The 22923-nt window shown below is 41.3% G+C and overlaps 1 protein-coding gene across 2 annotated transcripts in view; it reads left to right on the top strand.

Moving 5' to 3' along the window:
- Positions 1–22923, top strand: part of RPN2 (ribophorin II) — a 60997-nt gene that overhangs the window by 11126 nt on the left and 26948 nt on the right. For both annotated transcript variants that reach the window (XM_086702160.1, XM_086702161.1), the window contains exons 3-9: positions 5761–5856; positions 6405–6580; positions 11520–11595; positions 12582–12716; positions 15196–15372; positions 16931–17049; positions 19126–19231. In XM_086702160.1, the coding sequence (XP_086558286.1) occupies positions 5761–5856; positions 6405–6580; positions 11520–11595; positions 12582–12716; positions 15196–15372; positions 16931–17049; positions 19126–19231 (885 nt within the window). The remainder of the gene's footprint in view (positions 1–5760; positions 5857–6404; positions 6581–11519; positions 11596–12581; positions 12717–15195; positions 15373–16930; positions 17050–19125; positions 19232–22923) is intronic.

Here is a 22923-nt window from a genome sequence, read left to right on the forward strand (position 1 = left end):
GGAGGAGGGGCAGAGAGAGGCAGACACGGAATGCAAAGCAGGTTTCAGGCTCCGAGCTGTTAGCACAGAGCCTGACGCGGGGCTCAAACTCACGAACTGTGAGATTATGACCTGAGCCAAAATTGAACACTCAACCGACTGAGCCACCCAGGTGCCCCAAGAGATATATACTATTTATAAATAGGGGACTTTGACCTGGTCAGGGAAGGCTTTCCCAAGGAAATCTCTGAACTTAAATCTCACTCTGTATCCCTCTAAATTACAGCTCCTTGAGGGCAGGGACCTTGTCCATTTTATTTGTTGTACATCTCCAGTTCCTAGAATAGCAGCTGGCATGTGGTAGGCACTCAGTAACTGTTTATTAAATGAAGGAAGGTATGACTGATCTGAAGTCTAAAGGGAGAAGAAGAGTTAACGGGGGCAGGGGAGGGAACTTTAGGCAGAAGGAATGGCATGTGCAAGGGACCTGTGCAGGCAGGGAGCAGATTACATTTGAGAGACTGACTGGAGGCCGCATGTTAAGCAGACAGTGGGAGAGAGAGGAGTGCAGCCAGAGAGAAAGGCTGGAGCTAAGTCTAAGTGCCTTGGCGGCCACAGGAAAATTTTTGCTTTTTCTCTAAAGAGCAGTTGATTTTAAGCAGCAAGTATCACGATCCATTTTCATTTTAGAAATGTTTCTTTCCTGTTCTATAGAAGACAGACTTTGGTAGGGGAATATGGGGCAACACTGAATGCAGAAGGGGTGCAAAAGATAATACCCGGGGATGCCTGGGTGGCTTAGTCATTTGGGCATCTGACTCTTGATTTCAGCTCAGGTCATGATCTCATGGTTTGTGGGATCGAGCCCTGCAATAGGCTCTGTGCTGCCAGCATGGAGACTGCTTGGGATTTCCTCTCTTCCTGTCTCTGTCTCTGTCCCTCCTCTGCATGCATGCGTGCTCTTTCTCTCAAAATAAATACACTTAAAAAAAAAAAAAGTTAACACCTGGACTTCCAGCGTTTGCTGCACAGGTAGATGTTGAGCTGTTCTGTAAGACAGGAACATAGGTTTGTGCAGGCAAGTTCATGAATTTGGTCTTAAACCTGTTGAGTTTGAAATGCCTTTGAGTCATGTAAATGGCCATTGAGAGAAGTCTGGGTTGGGGGTAAAAATCTTGAGAATATCTGCATAAAAGTTCTGGATGAAGCCGTGGGCATGAGTGAGATTGCCTCGGGAGAGAGAGGATGGATGAGAAGTGGGCCTAGGAGTTGAAAAACTCCAGCGTTGAAAGGTCAGGTAGAAGAGGATGAAAGTAAGGAGCCCCTGTGAGAAGTAGGACAAGAGCCAGGAGAGTGCTGGAGAATCCTGGAAGCAAAGGGAGGCGAATGTTTCAGAATGAGGAAGTGATCAGTTCTGTCCAGTGCTGAGGGAGTGAGCACTGGAAAGTCTCTTTTGGCTTTTCCGACTTGGAAACTCACTGGTAGCGGAGAGAAGGTAGCAGCTGGGGGGAGAGAAGGATCAAGAAAAGTTTATTTTAAAAAAATGTTTATTTATTTATTTTGAGAGAGAGAGAGAACCTGAGCTGGGGAGGGGCAGAGAGAGAATCTCAAGCAGGCTCTGCGCTAACAGCGTGGAGCCCAACGAGGGGCTCAGTCCCCACGAACTGTGAAATTGAACTGTGAAATTGTGACCTGAGCCAGAATCAAGAGTTGGGCACTTAACCGACTGAGCCACCCAGGCGCCCCCAAGGAAAGTTTTTTTTTTTTTTTTTAATTTTTAATTTTTGAGACAGAGAGACAGAGCATGAACGGGGGAGGGGCAGAGAGAGAGGGAGACACAGAATCGGAAGCAGGTTCCAGGCTCTGAGCCATCAGCCCAGAGCCCAATGCGGGGCTCGAACTCACGGACCGCGAGATCGTGATCTGAGTCGAAGTCGGACGCTTAACCGACTGAGCCACCCAGGTGCCCCAAGGAAAGTTTATTTTAAAAGAAGTCTTGACTTCTGGGTGACTCAGTCCGTTGAGCGTCCGACTTTGGCTCAGGTCATGATCTCTCAGTTTGTGGGTTTGAGCCCTGCATCGGGCTCTGCACTGGTGGTACTGAGCCTGCTTGGGTCTGTCTCTCTCTCCCCCTGCCCCACTTGCTCTCTCTCAAAGTAAATAAATAAACTTTAAAAAATAAAATAAAATAAAGTAAAAGAAGTCTTGAATTTTGTTAATATGTCAGGAGTTACCAATTGAGAGGGAGAAGTTTAGCTGACAAGTTGAATGAGATGAATGGGCTTCCAGATGGAGAGAACTGCTCACACTAATCTGGAGGCCTAAAAGTGCTTGTGTTTTGGGAGCAGTGAGTCGGTTGTCCGGGACAGCCAGAACAGAGGTGCGGGGGAAGTGTGGTAAGAAGTATGTATGAAAAAGGTGAGCCCAAGGGGCGCCTCAGTGACTCAGTCAGTTAAGTGTCCAACTCTTGATTTCAGCCCAGGTCATAATCTCATGGTTTGTGAGTTCGAGTTCCACAGCAGGCTCCATGTTGACAGTGCCGACAGTGTGGAGCCTGCTTGAGGTTCTCTCATTCCCTCTCTCTCTCCCTCCGCTGCTCATGCTCACTCCCTCTCTCTCAAAATAAATAATATATATGTACATACACACATACATATATGTGTGTGTATATGTATTATATACATGTATGTATATATACATGTATGTATATATACATATGTGTAATATATACGTATTATATATATGCGCACACACACACACACACACACACACACACACACACATATAATTTTTTTTTAAGAGGAAAAGGTGGGCCCCGTTACAAAGGACCTGGTGTGGGAGCTCTTGCCTTGGAATGCCTCTATATCACAACACGGTGACGAAGTCTGGCGAGATTACAGAGTGTGGTGTGAGAGGAGTTCAGAGTAGTTGGGAGATGTTAATGGTGAAAATAAGGGAGAGGTAAGGGCAGATGAGAGAGATTTAGCTATCTTTTCTTGGCTCCTGATTCTGTTCAGGGAGTTGTAGGGAAGAATGGGTAGAGAAAAGCACTGATGTTCTTTGCTCAGGAGGATGTTTAGATAATTGGGAGTATTAATATAGGGCATAGAAGGTTAGAGAGGAGCAGATAGGGAGTGGACACTTAGGGGACGATTTGCAGGCCTCAGTTGGGAAAATGAATGTAGGATGAGGACAGCTCAAGTCAGAGTTACAAACCCTTGGAAGTGGCCAGCTGAAGCCTCAGCATTGGGTGGTCTTCCAAGAGTCCAGGGTGTGTTTCCAGAGGTCTTCTGGCACTTCTGCTGCTGCTGCTGTTAAAACCTAGTACACATTGGGAGCTTAAAAGCCACTGACTGCTGGGACTGTTTACCTTCATTTGCCTGTACAAAGAATTAGGGAATTGGCACAATGCTGGTTTTCCTACAGGATAAATAATTTTTCACTAGAGATGAAAAACCTTGAGAGACAGAGGTTGTATGTAGCTCAAACTATGGAGCCAGGCTGCCTGGGTTTGAATTCCAGCTCCTCCATTAAGAGCTGAGTGACCTTGGACAAGTCACTTTGCCTCTCTGATGACTCAGGTTTCTTGTCTGTAAACTTAAGATAAGAGGAGGACCTAATACTTAAGGAGAAATGCACATAAAACACTTAGAACAATGTTGACACATTTTATTTATTTTTTTTTTAAAGTTTTTTTTTTTTTTTAAACGTTTATTTATTATTTTTGGGACAGAGAGAGACAGAGCATGAACGGGGGAGGGGCAGAGAGAGGGAGACACAGAATCGGAAACAGGCTCCAGGCTCTGAGCCATCAGCCCAGAGCCCGACGCGGGGCTCGAACTCACGGACCGCGAGATCGTGACCTGGCTGAAGTCGGATGCTTAACCGACTGCGCCACCCAGGCGCCCCGATGTTGACACATTTTAAGTGCTCAAAAAGTGGTAGCAGTGACCATAATCCTTGGGGGGTGGAGGGGGAGGGGTGGTCTTGGATGCTGTTGTTCTATTGTTAAAGCACCAGATGGCGATAAAGTACATGTCTTAAGTTTACCCACATTGTCCTGAAGGATTCCTTGAGTAGATTGTTTTCTTTTTCAGATCCCTAATTTGTGCAGTGTGAAGTATTTCTTTGTGTGTTTTTTTTCTTCTCAAACTTCTGGTTGAAACCCATTTGTTTTGAGACTCTTATTTAACTTCTTTCATAAAATTTAAAAATAGATTTTTGGTTAAAGTAGCACACACACACACAGGAAAAAATCCAATAATACAGCACAACTGTTAATGAAAAGCATCAACCCATTACCTGGCCCACCTTGTTCTACACCCTGTCTTACTCCTCAGAAGCACCCACTTTTAACTGGTTTTATTGCCACTTAATTTTGAATAGCTGAATTTTATGTTACCTCCATCAAAATGTTTAGCAATGTAACTATTAGATAGTATTCCTTGTGGTTTGATACAGTGAGAATAGCATGAGTTTTATTATGTGCCTACTTTGTGGCAGACACTGTGATTGGGGTTCATCCAAGTTTTTGCTCTTCAGTAACTGGTCACTGGGGGAGGTAGTTAGTACAGTGTGGTAAGCACTTTGGGGGAGCATTTGGGAGGGAAGGCCCTGGCCTAACCTGGGATGAATGTCCGTAAATGCTTTCTGGAAGAGGTGACATCTGAACAGAGATGAAGATAAGACCTGGTTGGGCAGACTGGAGGGACAAGGGAAGGGTGCTCCCAGCCGGGGTAGTAGCAGGGTCACATACATGCCAAGGCAAGATCATAGTGTCTCTGGGTAGCTGCAGCACGCTGGAGGGTAAGACTTTGGAGTCGGAGGTGGTGTGGTGGTAAAGCTGGCACTGAAAGTGCCAGTCACAGGGGCATTTTATGCTGTATCAGAAACTTCGGCTCTTTTTCTGAGGATAATGTGGAACCACCCGAGGGTTTTGATAGCAGAGTAACATGGTTACATTTGTATTTTGTGAAGACCACCCTTGAAGCAGTCAGTATGCAGAATGAACTGCATGGCTTGAGGCCAGTTAGGAGATGATTAAAACAGACTAGGTGACAAATGGCAAGTACCTGAAATAAGGCAATGAGGGAAGCCAGAGGATGGGGATTGGGTTGGAAAAATGAAAGGAGATAGGGTCACCAGGCTTGTAGGGTAACGGAAAAGTCGAGAATGATTCCTAGGTTTCTGCTTCAGGTAGTAGGGTATGTGGTGGTGCCTGTACATGAGCTGGAAGGTCCAGGTGAAGAAATAGAAGGTTTCAAGCTCATTTTAGGTGTGTTGAACTTGACTTAACTTTGGAGACATCTAAGTGGAGACCCCAGTACAGTTAGAATCTGTGGAGACGTTGCCATTTTGTGGCTTTGTCACCTTCATCAGGTGACTTACCAACTCTAAGCTTAGTTTCTTTTCCTGTCAAATGGGAATGGTAATCTCTACCATAGGGTCCTTATGTTCATTAAAAGGAAGAGCATCATAAACACCCAGCACAGGTTATGGCCACAGCAGGTGATCAGTGAAAATGTTTTTTTTTTTTCTTTTTTCTTTTCTCTTAGGCTTCAGAAGGACTAGAATACTTTAGGTTTGTTGCTCTTGATATGAAGTCTACAGTGTTGGGTAATACAGTGTTCTATGGAAAATACCTGCTTAAAACACAAAATCTTGTATAGTTCATACTTTTAGCCATCACAGATTGTTTAGCATTTTGTCCTCAAAAAACATGTATGCTTTCCCAGTCACTGTGTATATTGCCACTTATCATTGACTTTCCCTCCTATTTAGAAAGCGTGCGCCTTCATTAAGTCAAACCTTGATCCAGGCAATGTGGATTCCCTTTTCTATGCTGCGCAGTCCAGCCAGGCCCTCTCAGGGTGTGAGGTGAGTCCAGCTTCTACGTTTCTATATGCTTTACACTGTAATGTGTATTTTTAAAGGGGGAGGGTCATGTCAGATTAATTTTTTTTTTTAACAATAAGGATCCATTAGTGTGGGTGGGAATTCCATTCTTGTGATTTTATTTTTCTTAAGGAAATGGAGTTTATTTTTTTCTCCGAGTTTTCACTTTTCATGGCTTTTCAATAATTTTTCCTATAGTTGCCTCTCTTCTGGGAAGCCTAGATTTTTCTCTCCAACTCCCTTTAACTTTTAAAAATGTTCAGAGTAAAAGAAGAATGTCCCCATGCCAGATTTCTGGAAATCCGTTTCATTGAACATAGGAGAACCATACAAATAGACAAGTGACTTGCCAGAATCTTTTCAAGTGTTATGCTGAGTTCCTACAGACATTGAATTCTGGTGTCCGAGCAGTTGAGGAGGGACAACCGTGTGCTAGCCGGGTGGTATGACTTTGGCGGTCTCTCTGTGTGTTGTTTGCCACAAACTACCAGCACCTGTTCTAAACTCTATGTCTGCCAATCCTTTCTTAGATCTCTATTTCAAATGAGACCAAAGATCTGCTTCTGGCAGCTGTCAGTGAAGACTCATCCGTTACCCAGATCTACCATGCAGTGGCAGCCCTAAGTGGCTTTGGCCTTCCCTTGGCTTCCCAAGAAGCACTCAGTGCCCTTACCGCTCGCCTCAGCAAGGAAGAGACTGTGTTAGCGTAAGTCACCGTGTCGAGCACTTTTCAGACTTCATTTGTGTCAGAGACTGTCCTGAGAGAGGGTTCGTCCGCTGATTTCAGCACATATTTTCTGGGCATCTACTATGTGCCATGTGCTCTGCCAGGCGCTGCAGACACGATATTAAATTAAGACAGGGAAGGTCCCTGTCTTGGTGGACTCATCTGGACACCGTGTTCCTCAAGATACTGAGTCAGAATATAAACACACTGCCATATAAAGACAGAATTGCTTCAGGGGCACCTGGGTGGCTCAGTCGGTTAAGCGTCCGACTTCAGTTCAGGTCATGATCTGAGTTTGTGAGTTCAAGCCCCACATCAGACTCTGCACTGACAGCTCAGAGCCTGGAGCCTGCTTCGGATTCTGTGTCTCCCTCTCTCTCTGTGTCCCTCCCCTACTTGTGCTCGCTCTCTCTCAAAAGTAAATAAATAAACAAACATTAAAAAAATTTTTTTAAATAAAAAATTAAAAAAAAAAGAGAATTGCTTTTGAGGTTAGAGGCTGAAGCAGGGGAGGAGATAACCGAGGGAAAGTGAAGCCAACAAGCCACGTGCATCTTTGTTGAGGTTTGGCTGGGGCACAGTGAGCTGTTGGCAGTGGAGGCCCTGCACTGGAGGACGGCTTATAGGATCCCTTGAAGCTGTGACAGACACATCTGCTGGGAGAAGTGTGTGCTCAGAGGAGAGAGCATTCTAGGAATCAGACTCTACTACTCTGCAAAAGCTTAGGTGAAGGAGAAGCACTTAAAGGAAAGGAACTCTGAGCAACTTTCCTGTTTATTATAAATTTAATGTTTTAACGGACTTAAGGATGTTTACTAAACTTTTTTTTTGTCATTAGTGAAATGCATTTAAAAATTTTTTTTCATGTTTATTTTTGAGAGAGACAGAGACAGAGTGCGAACGAGGGAGGGACGACAGAGAGAGAGGGAGACACAGAATCCGAAGCTGGCTCCGGGCTTTGAGCTGTCAGCATAGAGCCCGACTCGGGACTTGAACTCATGAACTGTGAGATCATGACCTGAGCCAAAGTTGGACGCTTAACCGACTGAGCCACCTAGGTGCCTTGATTAGGGAAATGCATTTTAAAGTTTATTTACTTATTTTTGAGAGAGACAGAGACAACGTGAGCAGGAGAGAAACAGAGAAGGGGGGGGAGAGGGAGAGAGGGAGAGAGGAAGAGAGAGAGAGAGAGAGAGAATCTTGAGCAGGCTCTGCCCTGTCAGCACAGAGCCCTGTGTGGAGCTCGAACACACGAAACCATGAGATCATGACCTGAACCGAAACCAGGGCACCCAGGATATTTATTAAACTTAAAAGTGATTCTATATGTAGTTTTTTTCTTTAACACTGAAATTCCCCACTTATAACAGTACATGTATTTTTTGTTTTGTATTTGTCCCCCATTCAGTTGCAACCCCTGAAAGGAGGGGGAGCACCTGGCCTCTTGTTATTTGTTTAGCAAGATGTTGGTGACACCAGTTCCCTATTGCAGATAGTTCAGTTGTTTCCCAGATTTTTGGGTTTTTTGTTAGTTTGTTTTTGTGGGGAGGGGGTAAGATCAAAATGTTTTTAAACTTGAAATTTTGTTAAGGGCAGGGCTCACAATCAGTTGACATTCTCTCTCACTCACACCCTGTTCATTTGCACACGCTCAGTAAGTAATCAGTGACTTTGGGGCTACTTTTCCCAGGGCTGACGTCTTGTACACACTTTGTCCAGTGCTTGGCCCTGCAGTCCTTTGCTTTCAGGTCACATTATTTTGATCTCCTCTCATAATCCCTTGGGAGAAATCCCCAGGGATCCCCAGTGAGATCCGTAGTATCATGTCCAGATATCCCTGTCATCACTGCCTCAGTCTGATGCCATCTTCTACAGCAAAACTTTCCTTTTCCCTCCAAGCAAAAAAGAAAGTTTCCCTCCTCAAAATCCCAGAACAGGAAAAAATACAAAGAAAGTACATCTATTTTGGAGTCAGTTATACTTGCTTATATGGTTATACTTTGAACACCAGCTCTGTTCCTTTCTTGCTCTGACTTTGGGTTAGTTACTAACTTCCCTGAGCCGCATCTATAAAATGAGCCCAATAATCCTTACATCATAGAATAAATGTCAGGATTAAATGAGATAATGCATGTGAAGGAGCTCTTGCAGTGCCCAGTTCTTAGCGGGCTTGCACCAAAAGCTCCTTCTCTAGAGCATTTCCTTCTTAGTCTCTTTCTTAGGAAGCTGGTTACTTCCTTGGTTTACTGTAGTTCTTTCTCTTTTAGATTGTAAGCTTCTTTATTTGTGGTGTGCACACAGCATGGTGCATGGGAGGTGCCCAACAAAGAGTTTATAAAGGCTGAAACTGTACTTTGATGTTTCTGTTTTCTTGTAGAAAGCGTGCAGGTAGAAAGAGCACGTGCTTGGGATCGGGGAGAACTATGTTCAAATCCAGACTCTTCTACTTAATATCTTTGTGACCAACACCAGGAGCTTCAACCCCCTTAAACCTCAGTGTTTTCATATGTAAAACGGAGAGAGTGGTATCTGTCTCATAGGGTTATTGTGAAGATCAAACTGGCAAGGTGCCTTATATAACATTACTACTGACTTGCCCTGTGTAAGGAAATTGGATCTAAATTAGGACTTGTAAATGGGTCATCTACATTTAAGTGGACTTATTCTAGGATATGAATGTTCATAAACTTGTCTAGAATGGAGAAAAAAAAAATTGTAGGTTTGAAGGAACCATCTGAAAAGATGCCATTGTGGTGTCCTATAACCTAATTTCTTTAAATCATTTGCTGTATATTAGCAAGACAAGATCGGCTTTCTTAGTGTTTGAAAAAGTACTTCAGAGGGAAAGAAATTGCTGACTGGGGAATAAGTAATTAAAGCCAGTGACAAAACTTTTCAAAAGCTAAGTGGATTAATTTCAGTCTAAAAACTTCTAAAGTTGTTACCAGCATGACACTCACTCGTTCTAAAGAAGAGAAAAATGATACCTTAATTGAAAAGTTCTTTCTTGGCTGTCTTAGCAACCTTTTCTGGCCTCAGCATTTATCACGGGCAGATGTGGGATTTTATCTTGTTTGGAAATTCAGGTTTTGTTTTCTCTAGTGCTTTTTAACAACAAAGATCCCATGGGAGTCATTGAATACTCTGGGGCTTTCCTGTCCATGGACTGTAACTCCCCTATTTTCCAACTTGTCATCTTAATGGAATTAATTTTCCATAGAGGGAATCTAAATTGTTATGATCTCAATGAAAGCAGATAAATTCTCTCTACATTCCCCAACACATTGACCTGATTGATAAATGGTGGTTTTATATAAAGGCCCAGTCGTGTCTTGGGAAATAGGTAACCATTCTGGGGTTGAGTAGCAGTGGCTTAACCACCAGGGGTCCTCAGCTTTATGCATTCTAGAAAAGCAGCATTTATATTTTCCGGGTTATCTGCACTAAGAGAATAGAATCTAATAAAAAAATCTTATGCATATATACCTTTCACATTCTGCCTTGAAAGTTTGTCTTACAGGAATATATTCATGAGTGGATAAAACTACATGAATAAGGCATAAAAACAATGAAGTACTGATACATGCTACAACATAAGTGAGCCCTGAAAACATGCTAAGGGAAAGTATAAGGAACCAAATACAGGTTACATGTTATCTGATTCCATTTACATGAAATATCCAGAATAGGTAAATCCATAGAGACAGATGCAGATTGGCGTTTACCAGGGGCTGTGCCCATTAAGCTGGGAAGCAAGTGCTTAATGGGTACGGGGTTATCTTTTAGACTGATGGGAATGTTTTGGAACTAGACAGAAGTAGTGATTGTACAACATTGCGAGATACATACTAAATACCACTGAATTGTTCACTTTTCAAATGGTTAGTTTTCTAATGTAAATTTCACTTCAATTTAAAAATATTTAGAGAGATGAGTAAGGGCTATCTGTTACAGCATTGTATGACTTAGGACAACATAAATGTTTATCAACTGGAGATTGAGTAAATTCTGGTACATCTAAACAGTACGTACTATGTCATGGTTAATAAGAATGAAGTACATTTATATGTACTCATGTGGAAAGTTGTATACAACGTATCATTAAACTAAAAATAAGTTGGAGAACAATTATCTTTTAGGAGTAGGTATTATAGGAATTTTAACTTTCTTCTTTAGTAATGTATTGCTTGAAGTTTTGACAAATATGTACTTTTATAATCAGAAATAAATGGTAGGAAAAGAAAAAGGGAATACATTCCGGTTTCAGAACTGAATTCCTTTTATCTTATTTAATGCCTGAAGGATTAAGTGACTTTCAGCTCTCCCAGCAGGGTGATGATAGCACAAGTATTGAACATTCAACATGTGTTTCCTGAAGCCTTCTTGTTTATAACACATTCATTTGGTTTGCTCCAAATTCTACCCAACAGTCTGCATATGTAGATTCTATAATATTCTTTGGTCTTAGAGTAAGAAAAGTAGAAAGTTAACAGGCAGCTAAGTTCTGCCTAGCACAGTTTCTTGTACAACATACAGCTTGGTTGAATTCAATTCTGTTCTCCTGAAGAGCGTATCTCTTTTAAAACTAAGTAAGTCTTAGTCTCAGTGTTGTGTGTGTGTTGACACTAGGAGCAAAACATATTTTCAGAGGAGAGTGAACCTGTGCTCCCTCTCTTCCCTGTGCCCACGGTACTTATTTCAGGTCATGTTGCCTGGACTGCCTTCTCTTGCTGTTATGATCTTTGTAATATGATGTCCTTTCCCAACTGGATTATGATTAAGTTCCTTAAAGACTGAGACTGTGTTATACTTGTAAAGAACAGGAGAGGGGTATTCTTGAAAATGTCCCAATATAGGAAAGAGTGAGTAGATAAACAGAGATTTGCCATTCATTGGGGTTGTACTCTTTATCTTCCAGAACGGTCCAGGCTCTGCAGACAGCATCCCACCTGTCCCAGCAGGCTGACTTGAGGAGCATTGTGGAGGAGATTGAGGTGTGAATTTATTTTGCCAAATGAATTTCGCAGCTCCTGTCTTTGAAACCCTTTAGAAGAGTCTTGCACAGAGACATGCATGGTTTATTTTGGCCAGTTACATTTCTTTTCATATCCATGGCACACTTATGTTCTTTGTATCAGAGCAATATGTCCTAGGAGATATTTGTTCAGGTAGGATAGCTACACCATCAATAAGGCAACGGACTACTTTTGCAGCCTTTTGTAGGTATAGGTTCATAGTCCACAGATTTTAGAGCCTAACAAACCTCAAATTCAGGTATTTTTTAATGCTACTCATTACTTTGTAATCTCAGGCAAATTTTTAATGTGTGAGCCTCAATTCCTTATATGGGGTTGTAGGAACAAGTGAGGTTCTCAAGTCCCTAGTACATAATAAGTGCTCAGCAAGTGGTCACTGTGTTTTTATTACTCCATCCTTTCCTTTACCTAGGACCTCCTGCTGCTCAGAGCCTACTCTCATGGACTGCATAGTCAGTGATGACAGGCAGTCCACACAGTGTCATCACTGGGTGCCCCACCCAGTGTGGGCACATTAGCTGCCCCCTCATATTGCCCAGAAGAGGTATATGTCTCTGTTCATCCTTTAGAGCATTGAATAAGAGAAATGCTCTGCTCTGTAGGTTGTATCCAAAAGGATGGCCATGGGATCCGCCTGTGTCATGATGCTTCCTGGGTGCACTGCGGCCTGGCCCACTGGCCCTCTGCCCAGAGCAGGGCTTAGGCTTGAGTATAGGGGTCAGGGAAGGAACACTGCCAGGGCTGCAGCAGATACTGTTCTCTTCAGATGCCTGTGTGATATTCTTCACTCTGTGCCTAAGCATCTTAACTGAGAAAGTGCTAAATGTCAGAGGTGTTCTCCAGATTTGGAGTGTGATTTCTCAAAACTGCTCGGGGCGACAGGTTTGTTCATCTTGTTTCTGTTACCACTTGACTTCCAACATGCGTCCATTTTGTTGTGACAGGATCTTGTTGCTCGCCTGGATGAACTGGGAGGTGTGTATCTCCAGTTTGAAGAAGGACTGGAAACAACAGCATTATTCGTGGCCGCCACTTACAAGCTCATGGACCACGTGGGGACTGAGCCATCCATTAAGGAGGTACCTGATAATTCTCAAGCATGAAAGCCAAAGGGGTTGTTGACTTTATCTGCTAAGAACAGCTTTTTTCAGAGGGGGCTGTTTAGTTAGCCTCGGGACGTAGTCACCCAGTGTCTTGAGTTAGGCATTGAAAATGAGAAACGGAAAGATGTAATGCCTGTCCTCAAGAAACTGGTTGTCAGTGGGATGGACATGTAAACAAATTGTCACCCTTGCGTTATTTTATTTTTTTATTGTTTTTTTTTTTCTCACAACACTTAACAGTTTATAAAGCATTTTTATGTGTGGCTCATTTGATCACCATAGGAAATCTGTGAGTAATATGCTCAGTCAGATTTGGTCCCTCTCTAGAGTGGCAACGTGACACGTGTGAGGACACACAGATAATAGGTGGGAGAGATGCCTCTAAACCAGGTCTCCCCATGCTACAGGCTCTCTCCTTCCCATGTGTTATGAAATGGATGTCCAGCTTTCTTGTTCCTGTACTGCAAAACTGCCTCTTCTGCCTCCCACCTCAGCCTCAGCAGTGGCTAAATGGCTAAATCTTAGCTAATCTTTGCCGATTGACATAGTTTTCTGAGAGGCATATGTTTCTACAGACATCTACCAAGAGTTAATTCTTCTTTTTTCTTTGTTTGTTTGTTTCTTTGTTTGTTTTTTTTCAAGAGGAACTTGTTAACCTGCAAGAACCTTCGGCGGGAATGTGTGTGGGAAATCTTTTTGAGTTGGGCCCTCTTTGTACCCCTTGTTTGTGAGAAGGTTACCAACCCTTAACTACAGGATTTAAAATACAAGATGCTGTTGTTTTCATTTTAGGAGAAGAGATCTGGGTTCCAAGTTAGAACTTTCATTTCTTTTAAGCATTTTGAGTTCTGTGCTGAGTTTCTTCAAGTAAATAGTAAATACTTATCTGCGTTGGGTAATTTGAATTAATTTTATATTTTCTCTGGAGGATATGACCTAATAATTTATTCATGTGTTAGCATTCTTCTGTTGTCTTTTGTTTACCCTAAGTGTAGAAGGTCTGGAGATCCCATACTCTCTTAATTTCTATGACGGGTGAAAGTGCAGGAATGTGGGTCTTATGGTACAAATCATTAAGGAACTCTCCTGTACACAGCAGAGTAGATGAATTGGCAATATTCTACATATACAACTTAAACTTTTTCTTGCTTTATTCCCAAGCTTCTATTCACCAGGTATTTTGGCTGGAGTAATTTTGCTGTCACTGCTTTTGACATAACCATTCTGGTGAACAGTCCTCCATTTTAACATGTCAACAGCCTAGTGATGGAAAAATGTAATTGGTACAATTAAAGAAAATTATTTCATGTCGACTGTGAATAACACTGCCGGGAACAAGGGAGCTCTTTTGTTAGATTGTAGATTTTAAAAAACAAAACTGATTGAAGTGAAAAATGTTTCCTCTTAAGCACACAGCCTCCAGAATTTTAATAATGCCTTTTAGGTTCCACATTTTTAAAAAACTGCTTTCACTTTTCTCCTCTAAACAGCCCATTAGTTCTTAATGGAAAGTTATTTTAGTTTGTTTCTAATGTATATGTTGGTTACAAGGTTTGGTCTTATGAATTCAAACTTAGCCCCAGTGTACTGCCCAGAGGGGGTTAGGGAGAGAAGTTGGCTTAGCTCAGAGAGTGAGAAGAATCAGGAAAGAACATATTTTATTCTGGAAGGACTCGGGACAAATAGACTTCCATATAAATTTGGGTCTTTTTTTTTTTTTTTTTTCCTCCTGTTACAACTTGTAGGACTTACTTAACCTTCTTTAGCCTCACTTTCCTCATTTGAAAAACATTGATAATATTGATCTTGTCAGGGTTTTAATCAAGATTTGAGTTCATGCATGTCAAGCACCTGTTACAGTGCATGGCACATATGGTAACCTGGAACATAAGGTTACTGTTGTATGTATTTTGTCATATACTTTCATATCTCAGTAGTTATCTTGCATTTGTACAGTAAGCATTCAATAAAAGGTTGACAAATAAATGTGTCAATTTCAGTTTGAACCAGAAGATGGAAAAAAACAACCAAATCAGATTTTAATCTTTTAAAAAAAAAATTTTTTTTTTTAACGTTTATTTATTTTTGAGACAGAGAGAGACAGAGCATGAACAGGGGAGGGGCAGAGAGAGAGGGAGACACAGAATCCGAAACAGGCTCCAGGCTCTGAGCTGTCAGCACAGAGCCCGACGCGGGGCTCGAACTCACGGACCGTGAGATCATGACCTGAGCCGAAGTCGGACGCCTAACTGACCAAGCCACCCAGGCGCCCCAGGTTTTAATCTTAACATTTGCTTTTCACCTTCTCGGTCAGTTTGGATTAATGGCTGAAAGATCCTCCTTGTGAACACCAAGAAGCAGATAGAGAATGACTTCAGCTAGTGGGGAACGAGGGGTGGCTCTCCCACCTTCCTGCTGGAGGAGGATCTCAAGCTGCATTTCTCTTTTCTTTCAGGATCAGGTCATCCAACTAATGAATGCGATCTTTAGCAAGAAGAACTTCGAGTCACTCTCAGAAGCCTTCAGCGTGGCCTCTGCTGCTGCTGCACTCTCTCAAAATCGCTACCATGTGCCAGTTGTGGTTGTGCCCGAGGGCTCTCCTTCTGACACTCACGAGCAGGCTATCCTTCGGGTATGGCTTCCACGTCCAAACTGTGTCACTCTTCTTGCTGTTTCCAGTGTAAGGCTTTCAGAAACCTAAGGACTGATAGAAACCTGGCCGTAACCCCCGCCCCCCGCCCCAGGACACACCCATTAAACGTAGAGCAAGGCTCATTTCCCTTAGCCTGAAACTGGGGACATGACCCCTGGGTGAACTAGTCACAGAACCCTTCAACTCCATCCAAAAAAAGCTCTCCCCACCCCCCCACCGGAGGATTTTAAACAGTAAGGCTTTCAAGAAATTAAATGCAAGAAAATTGCATTTCAGGGTTTGTAACACCAGGTGTATAGAGAAAGCTTGCTTTATTTATTTTTTTTTGAATTAAAATTTTTTTTTCAACATTTATTTATCTTTGAGAGAGAGAAAGAGAGAGAGAATGAGCAGGGGAGGGACAGAGAGAGAAGGAGACACAGAATCTGAAGCAGGCTCCAGGCTCTGAGCTGTCAGCACAGAGCCTGACATGGGGCTGGAACCCATGAACTGTGAGATCATGACCTGAGTGAAGACCGATGTTTAACTGACTGAGCCATCCAGGCACCCCGAGAAGGCTTACTTCTAAAAGGCATTTTCCAGTACCAGAACTTTCTAACTATGTTATTTAAAGACCACTTTTTAAATTTCCCAGTAATTCTGGTGCTTGAAGTTGTTAACACCAGGTCTCTTCCTCCTGCTGTTGACAGTATGTCTTTCTGCCTCTTCGTAGCACAGCCCTCCCTCTCACTTAGCAGCAAGCATAGACTGCGCATGCTGACTCTCTGAACTTTTATTATGCTGCCTGAATCTCTGAGTAAATGTACAGATCTTGAATACGCATAGAGTTGTCATCTCAAATGGGGCTTTTGTTGCTGTTGTTTGGAAATCCGTGGTAAGCCAAGATCTTCATAAGAAATTAGCATTTTATTTATGCCTAAACATGGGGGTTCCACACAGGACAGTTGCATCAGTTCTACCCTGGTGGCCTCTCCAGATGCTCTCCTGTGGAAGTGCCCTTTCCTTCAAAACCGCCTCTCCTCTCCCTGCTTACACCCACACCCCCTCAGCAAAGGCTAGTGTGAGAAATAGCCTGATTAACATAGTTCACCATGAGTTGTGAGTGGGCGGCTAAGAGAACAAAGTAGTATTGGTTTCGTAGCTTGATAGGCTTGAGGTTGAGTCTTAGACCAACCACTTAACTGGCCTCAGCTTCTTCATCTGTAAAGTAGAGATGGTGCTGTTTATTTCAGATGATCAATAAAGGGGGGTGTATGTAAAGAGCCTACCTTCACCTGAAGAACGAGATTATTGGACAAGGTCATCTTTAATATCCTCCCTACCTCTCATATTCTATAATCTATCCCATTACCAATCTCCTTGTGTTTCCTGTGTTTGATTTCTGATAGACCGTAGACCAGAGTCAGTGAAGATGTCCTGAAATGAGGTGTTTTTTTCCCCTGCAGAGCTGGCTTCCTATGGATAAAGTACCCCAGAAATGAAATTTTGTACTCCTTCAGTCTTTGTTGCTGCAGATAATTTTCAAATTTATTTCTAGTTGCAGGTCACCAATGTTCTGTCTCAGCCTCTGACTCAGGCCACTGTGAAACTAGAACATGCTAAATCTGTTGCTTCCAGAGCCACTGTCCTCCAGAAGACTTCTTTTACCCCTGTAGGGTAAGTGCTGATTTTATTTTTGCAGGGCACCAATAGACTTGTTTTGTCTGTAGCCAATATAACCCAAATTAATATGGATATTACAAAATGTCCCCATGGTTAGGTAAATTTGACTTACTGATATCAAAATCCTACAGTCATAGAAGAAAAGGATTTTTAAAACCAAAAGAGGAGTACCTGGCTGGCTTAGTTGGTAGAGCATGGGAATCTTAATTTTGGGGTTATGAGTTCAAGCCCTATGTTAGGTGTAGACATTACTAAAAAAATAAGTAAATAAACTTTAAAAAAAAAGCCAACTAGAAGAATTGTGCTTTAGTTTTATTGTTTCCTTCCCTATCTATTTCTAGTTGTCTCTGTCTTGTCATTGTGATGTAAGTAGCTGGTTTTAAATTTAATATTTAATTTTTTTTTCTGATGTATGAGTAATACATATTTATTGTAGTAAAAATATGGAAAAACACAAAAAATAAAACAAAAATTGCCCATAATTCTACCATCTAGAGGTAACTACTGTTCACATTTTGTTGTCTTTTTTGGTCAACCTTTTTTCTATGCAAATAGGTGTGTGTGTGTGTGTGTATATATATATATATATATATATATATATATATATATATATATACATGTATGTATATACAAAGCCATTCGTATATGTGTCTGTGTATATATATGTGTGTGTGTGTATGTACATGTTTTTTTAAATATTTAAATATTTATTTTTGGGAGAGCATAAGCGGGGGAGGGGTAGAGAGAGGGGGACAGAGGATCCAAAGCGGGCTCTGTGCTGACAGCAGTGAAGCCCATGTGGGGCTTAAACTTACAAGCTGTGAGATTATGACCTGAGCCGAAATCGGATGCTCAACTGACTGAGCCACCCAAGTGCCCTGCAAATAAATATATTTTTAACTGAATAAGGATTATGTTTTGTCTATAACAATATGTCATGAACATTTCCCTGATAGGATTAAATATTCTTCTTTAGTCTTATTTGTAATGGCTGTATATTGTTAGATAAATTTTAAAAGAATTAAGGATCAATTTTTATAAGAGACTTTGTTAAGTGTTAAATTAGTAAGCTAATGAGATCGGGAATATGCATTTCTTTTTTTCTTTTAAGGAAGCTCTAGGCCCAACGTGGGGCTCTAACTCCCAACCCTGAGATCAAGAGTCATACATATCCTCTATAGATTGGGCCAGCCAGGTGCCCCGAGAATATGCATTTTTTAGACCGTGATAAAAATACACAGGCAATATGTGAAATTAAAAAGCAAAAATTTTTTAGGAATGGTGAGCGCAATGGTAAAAGACATTGGGGATTTTGCTATGTAATTAGAGTTAAGAATTCTCTACCTTTTTCCCCCTTTAAAATAAAAGTTACTGATATTTTTATAAAAGTAAGATATGCCATTTTAAGGAAATTCACAAAACATAGGAAAGTAGAAATAATACATAAAATTACCTACGATTATACTGCTCTACATCCAGCTTTTTGAACATTTCTACTCTCTTTCTTTTTTTTAAACATAATAGGTTTCATACTGTAGACTGTTTTGCATTTAATTGTGGAAGTCTACCCAAAGGAGGTGGGTTTTAGGAGCTGAGAGGAGGAAACAAAGGGAAAAAAGGGACTTTAGAATCTTGAAAGAGGAGGTCATTTTATTTTATTTATTTATTATTTATTTTTTATTTTAGAGAGAGAAGAGAGTGCAGGCAGGGAAGAGGGGCAGAGGGAGAGAGAGAGGATCTTAAGCAGCTTCCACACTCAGCCCAGAGCCTGATGTGGGGCTTAATCCCACGACTTTGGGATCATGACCTGAGCCAAAATCAAGAGTCAGTCGCTCAACCGACTGAGCCACCCAGACGCCCCTTGAAAGAGGAGGTCATTTGAGATTGGTCTCAAGTTTTCCCCACACCATATTCCGTGATTGAGCAGGAGGTTGCCCAACTGGGGTGGGAAGCTAAAAGGTGAAGTGGTGTAGCCCTGGATGGTCTCTAGGAGGGCGGCGTGTGGCCCATTTGGTACATTCATGGCTTTGCTGTGTGAGTTCTTGCTAACCCTGCTGTCATTTTTAACAGGGATGTTTTTGAACTAAACTTCATGAATGTCAAATTTTCCAGTGGTTATTATGACTTCTCTGTCAAAGTTGAAGGTGACAACCGTTATATTGCAAATAGTGTAGAGGTGAGTGCTTTTCTTTCGTCCCCATTAAATCCAATGAAATGACCAAGTGGGCACACAGCATTAATTAATATTGACCTCACTTTACTACCAAGTTAATGTGACTATGTTAAGAGAAGGGTAGGTTTAAACTATGCTGTTTGACAGACTTCTCCAAGATGTTGATCATAGTGGGTTTTATTTATAAATTACTCATTTTCTATTATAATTTAGTGTTGCTATCTTACATAAAATTTAGGAAACAGAAAGATAAAAACCACCCATAATGTCACTGAGACATAAATATTCTTGTAATGTTTTACATGGTAGGTCTTGATAGGTTTAGACAAGTGCTTGATGCTAAATTAGGTGACGAAAATCATCAAGTGACAACACACTGTAGCAAGGCTATCTGGGTAAAGTACAAAAGAATGTCAGTAAGTTTCATAATGAATTGTGTTTCAGATGTTTAGCTGCCTCGAGTTGTGTTGAAGATCTGAAGCAGTTTAAAAAAAATTTTTTTTTAATGTTTTTAATTTATTTTTGAAAGAGAGAGAGAGAGAGACTGAGCAGGGGAGGAGCAGAGAGAGAGGGAGACACAATTCAAAGCAGGCTCCAGGCTCTAAGCTGTCAGCACAGAGCCTGATGAGGGGCTCGAACTCACAAACTGTGACATCATGACCTGAGCCAAAGTCAGACACTTAACCGACTGAGCCACCCAGGCGCCCCCCAAAGCAGTTTTAAAGATGGAAAACTATGTCTCATTTATCTGATGCCTTAGGAAGGAGGTACTTCACATTAGTGGTTTTCCCAGCTAATTCAAGTATACCCCTTTAGGCACTGTGGCTTTCATTTCAATCTGTTTCACAGAAGTTTATTTAAGATGAATTATACATTTTCTTTTTTCTTTTTTTTAAATACATTTTTTAAATGTTTATTTATGTATTTTTGAGAGAGTGCACAAGTTGGGGTGACAGAGAGATAGAGGGAGACACAGAATCCGAAGCAGCTCCAGACTCTGAGCTGTTAGCACAGAGCCCAAGGCGGGTCTTGAACTCGTGACCTGAACTAAAGTTGGAAGCCCCTACATTTTCCTACTTTCTTAAACTATGGGATATGGTTTAACCTTTTCTTATTCTGAATTAGAATCATCTGTACAAACCCTTTATTGAAGTCCTTTGACATGAGAAGCATAGGTCTTTATGCTTTTGCTTACATTATTTTAGTCTTCTGACAACCCTAAGGCATGGGTGGAGCCATCTTCATTTCACAGATGCAGCTCAAAGGGGTAGAGTAACTTGTCCAAGGTCACCCAGCCTGTACTTGGGTGGATTCCCTGCACAATAGTTTGGTTAGTGTTCTCTGGTGAATATACAGCTGGCATAGAGCCTGAAGAGCTGTGTGCAGCTCCAGCAGCTGGCCTTTTTATGATATTACTTTCTCCTTTCAGCTGTCACTTCTCAATGTTTTTGTCACTGTGTCTTTGCTGCATCTACTTGCTTACATTGTCATTTATTCTGTTGGATGAGGGGGAATTTGGAGTGGCCCTGTGCCTTTCTTTGAGTAATTGAATATGTGCTGTTTGTGATAACTCTTTTCTTCACTATTCAAGTATCATTTCCCACTGACTTTTCTTTAAATTTATTTTTATTTTTTTAAGTAAACTCTATGCCCAACATGGAGCTTGAACTCATGACCCCAAGATCACGGGTCACATACTCCACTGACTAAGCCAACCAGGCATTCCTCACTTTTTTAAATTATACTTTTTCGGGGCGCCTGGGTGGCACAGTCGGTTAAGCGTCCGACTTCAGCCAGGTCACGATCTTGCGGTCCGTGAGTTCGAGCCCCGCGTCGGGCTCTGGGCTGATGGCTCAGAGCCTGGAGCCTGTTTCTGATTCTGTGTCTCCCTCTCTCTCTGCCCCTCGCCTGTTCATGCTCTGTCTCTCTCTGTCCTAAAAATAAATAAACGTTGAAAAAAAAAAAAAACTTAAAAAAAATAAAAAATAAAAAAATAAATTATACTTTTTCATTTTTTTCATCTTGAAATAATTTTGAAGTTGCACAATTATAAAGTATACAGTTTTTAGTTTTTTGGGTTTAAAAAATTTTTTTTTAATGTTTATTTATTTTTGAGAGAGAGAGACACAGTGTGAACAGGGGAGGGGTAGAGAGAGAGGGAGACACAGGATCTGAAGCAGGCTCCAGGCTCTGAGCTGTCAGCCCAGATCCTGATGTGGGGCTCGAACCCATGAACCACGAAATCATGATCTGAGCCAAAGTCAGACACTCAACCGACTGAGCCACCCAGGCACCCCTAAAGTTTTTAGTTTTTAAGGATGGAAAACTATTCCTCATTTCTCTGATGCTTTGTGGGACTTAGCCAAGTATAGTAGTATAAAAAATGTCCTTTACCCAGCTTCCCCAAATGTTAGCATCTTGTATAACTGTAATATATCAGTAATTACTATCCAGATAATAATCAGGAAATTAACACTGATACAATGCTATTAAGTAATCTGTAGACTGTAATTCAAATTCCACTAGTTATCCTACTAATGTCCCTCTTCTGATCCAGGATTCTACCTAGGGACATGTTCCTTTAGCTTCCTCTAATTTAGGATAGTTTCTTTCATGACTTTGGCACTTTTGAAGAGTACTCTAGTTAGTTCGTAGAATGGCCCTCACTTTGGGTTTGTCTGAGTTTCCTCAAAATTAAATTTATTTTTTGCAAGAATACTCCAGAAGTGAAACTCTGTCCCTCTCAGTGCATCTTCTTAGGAAGTATATGATACTGATATGTCTCACTGCTGGTGATGTTAACCTTGATCACTTAGTTTCAGTGGTGTCTGCTAGGTGTCTCTACTGTAAAGTTGCTGTTTTTCTGCTTTATAATTGAGTCTGCAAATATCCTGATGGTCTAGCTTGCAACCATTATTCATGTGTTGTCTGCCCAAAGGTGATTTTCTCTTTTTTTCACTCTTTCTACATTTATTAATTAGAATTCTGTAAGAAAAAGCTATCCCTCCCCTGACTGACTCTGTCTTCATTTATTTATTCAATTATTTATAACACTTTGGGCTCATGGATTTTTATTTTACTCTGTAGGTTATGATACCTTACTGTCATCATTTATTTTGTTTCTCACATTATCCCAGATTTGACCTTTCGGAAGCTCCTCAAGTTGGTTCCTGTGACACTCACTTTTTTTAAATGAAAGGACAAGGCAGCTAGAAAGTTTGACCTTTTCAAAACTGGGGCATTACTTAACATAGTAGATTAAATACTTATATTTAAAGTTTGTCAGAAAGGAAGATACTTTCTGAAACTCTCATCTCTCCCTTTTCTCCACCTCATATCTGACCTTTTTGGGCATGAGACATCTGACCCCAGTCCGTTACTAATGCAATATTTGGACAGAAGCTATTGTAGTGTGCACCTTGAACCTTTACGAGTTTTAGCTCCCCTCATTAAGGGTCCCTATTTGCAACTGAACACATTAAAAGGCAGACTTTTCTTTCTTTCCTTCTTTTTTTTTTCCCCTCTGAAACCTTTTCTTCCTTCTACCTTTACAGTCTTGATAACAACATATCCAGCTTAAGTGCCATACCCATATGACACAGTCATTCTTAACCTCTTCCTTTCTTTCTACTTCTTTCAGTCAGTCACCAAGTCCTGTTGATTCCGCCTTTGAATGTCTTTTGCATGAGTTCTTT

This window comes from Puma concolor, chromosome A3, assembly GCF_028749965.1.
Source record: "Puma concolor isolate L17-30 chromosome A3, mPumCon1.1.hap2, whole genome shotgun sequence".
Taxonomy (NCBI): domain Eukaryota; kingdom Metazoa; phylum Chordata; class Mammalia; order Carnivora; family Felidae; genus Puma; species Puma concolor.